The 1,990-nt window shown below is 52.2% G+C and overlaps 1 protein-coding gene across 1 annotated transcript; it reads left to right on the top strand.

The window, feature by feature from the left end:
• Nucleotides 1–286: 286 nt before the first annotated feature.
• Nucleotides 287–1,596, top strand: LOC119288639 (transcription factor RSL2-like). Its single transcript, XM_037568220.1, has 5 exons — nucleotides 287–544; nucleotides 644–922; nucleotides 1,014–1,082; nucleotides 1,206–1,271; nucleotides 1,423–1,596. Exons 1-5 carry the CDS (start codon nucleotides 335–337, stop codon nucleotides 1,516–1,518), a joined length of 720 nt encoding a protein of 239 aa, XP_037424117.1. The 5' UTR covers nucleotides 287–334; the 3' UTR covers nucleotides 1,519–1,596.
• Nucleotides 1,597–1,990: the final 394 nt, after the last annotated feature.

Below are 1,990 nucleotides of genomic sequence, written 5' to 3'. Positions count from 1 at the left end.
AACAGCGTACGTCTTCGTCTAGTCGTCCGTAGTGCCAGGAGAGAGATCGATCGATCGAACAATGGAGGCCTCGGAGGCGAGCTGGCACTCGTTCGACCCGTCGGTGGCCGCGGAGGACTCCGAGGAGATGGCGCGGCTGCTCGGGGTGCAGTTCTTCGGCAACGACCAGAAGCAGCATCCGGCCGCGGCGCCGCCGTCGTCCATGTACTGGCCTGGCCAGGAGGCTGCCGACCAGTACTACACCTCGGCGCCGTACTGCATGCAGATGCAGGATCACGCCTCGGCCGGAGCGGGTTACTACAGCCACGGCTACTACGACGGCGATGCCACTGCCATGGCCGGTAACTTCTTCGTGGCGCCGGAGGAGCAGATCATGGCCGATCCGGCTGGATTCATGGTCGATCTGAACCTCCAGTTCGACGACCAGGACGACGGCGCCGGCACGTCGGCGGCGGCGTGCAAGAGGAAGTTCGGCGACCAGAACGGCACTCAGAGCGACGCGGTCACCGCCCCGAAGAAGAAGGCGCGCTCCACGGCACCACCGGTACGTGAAAACGTGTCCTGAGTTCCTGGCAGCTCTTGACATAATATGTCACGGGGTCAGGGTGCCTGACGGCGTTGAGTGTCTGTCTGATCGATGCAGGTGCAGAGGAAGGGCAAGAGCAGCGCGCAGCCCAAGAAGGCTTCGAAGGGCTCGTGCAGCCGAGGCGCCCAGGAAGAGAGCAATGGCGAGGCCACCAACAACGTGCAGAGCTCCAGCAACTACCTCTCCGACGAGGAGGGCTCGCTGGAGATGACCTCCTGCAGCAACATGAGCTCGGCGTCCAAGAAGACGTCGTCGTCGCGGGGTGACCACGGCGGCGGCGCCAAGGCGAGGGCCGGGCGCGGAGCGGCCACCGACCCGCAGAGCCTCTACGCCAGGGTAAGTTAATGGGTAGAAGTGCCAACGCAGTCGGCCACAACGTCTGTGATGAAGTCTGAATATTAATCTGAAATGTTTGTGTTGTCGTTAGCAGAAACGTAGAGAAAAGATCAACGAGCGGCTGAAGGTGCTGCAGAACCTCATCCCTAACGGAACCAAGGTAATTATTTTTAAATTTCAATCATTCGAGCTACGACTGGAACATTTGTTATACTAATGCAAATATCTGGGGAAATGATGATGTGGTTATAAATTTCTAATGCATGCGAGATTTGGCTTTCAGGTGGACATCAGCACGATGCTGGAAGAAGCAGTTCACTACATCAAGTTCATGCAGCTCCAGATCAAGGTCGGTTCTGGCGAAACTCCAACCATATATTAACCCTTTTATTAGAAATCTATGGATGTTTTTCAGGGCTGCACTTTTATCTTCAGAAGATTAATAACTAGTAGAAACTGTTTTGAGCAAATTGATCCTGACTGTTTCCTGTTGTGCACAGCTTTTGAGCTCGGATGACATGTGGATGTTCGCGCCGATCGCCTACAACGGCTTCAACGTCGGCCTCGACCTCAAGATCGCGCCGCCGCAGCAATGATCAGCTCTGGAGCCAACGAGGCTCGAGCAACTTTCTCGGCAGTTCATATGTGCATTCGTGCACAATGATTCTTAAGTGTTTAGACTATTCCTTCTTGAATTCATTTCAGTCATAAATTACAGACAAACGGCATATATAATACAAATTGAACGATATTTTACCTTATTACGCTCATTTGTCCTCGAGATGAATCCTGTTTCGACGGACGCCAGTAGTTTTTCCCTCATTTTCTCGATATTAGTTACTCCCTCCGTCCCATAATATAAGACTAGTGTCAAAACACGTCTTATTTTATGAGACGGAGGGAATAACAGCCAATCAATAGGTCATAGGTGTAACTTAAGGTGTATAATTAAACATGACTAGTAAAACGCCCGTACATTGCTACGGGCTACAATGCATGCATATAAATGAATCAAACAAATGATAAGGTCAAAGCTGAATTTAGTATGTTAGATGCACGTGCAATGCC

This window comes from Triticum dicoccoides, chromosome 4A, assembly GCF_002162155.2.
Source record: "Triticum dicoccoides isolate Atlit2015 ecotype Zavitan chromosome 4A, WEW_v2.0, whole genome shotgun sequence".
NCBI classification, from domain to species: Eukaryota; Viridiplantae; Streptophyta; class Magnoliopsida; order Poales; family Poaceae; genus Triticum; species Triticum dicoccoides.
This window is presented reverse-complemented; position numbering and strand designations above follow the sequence as displayed.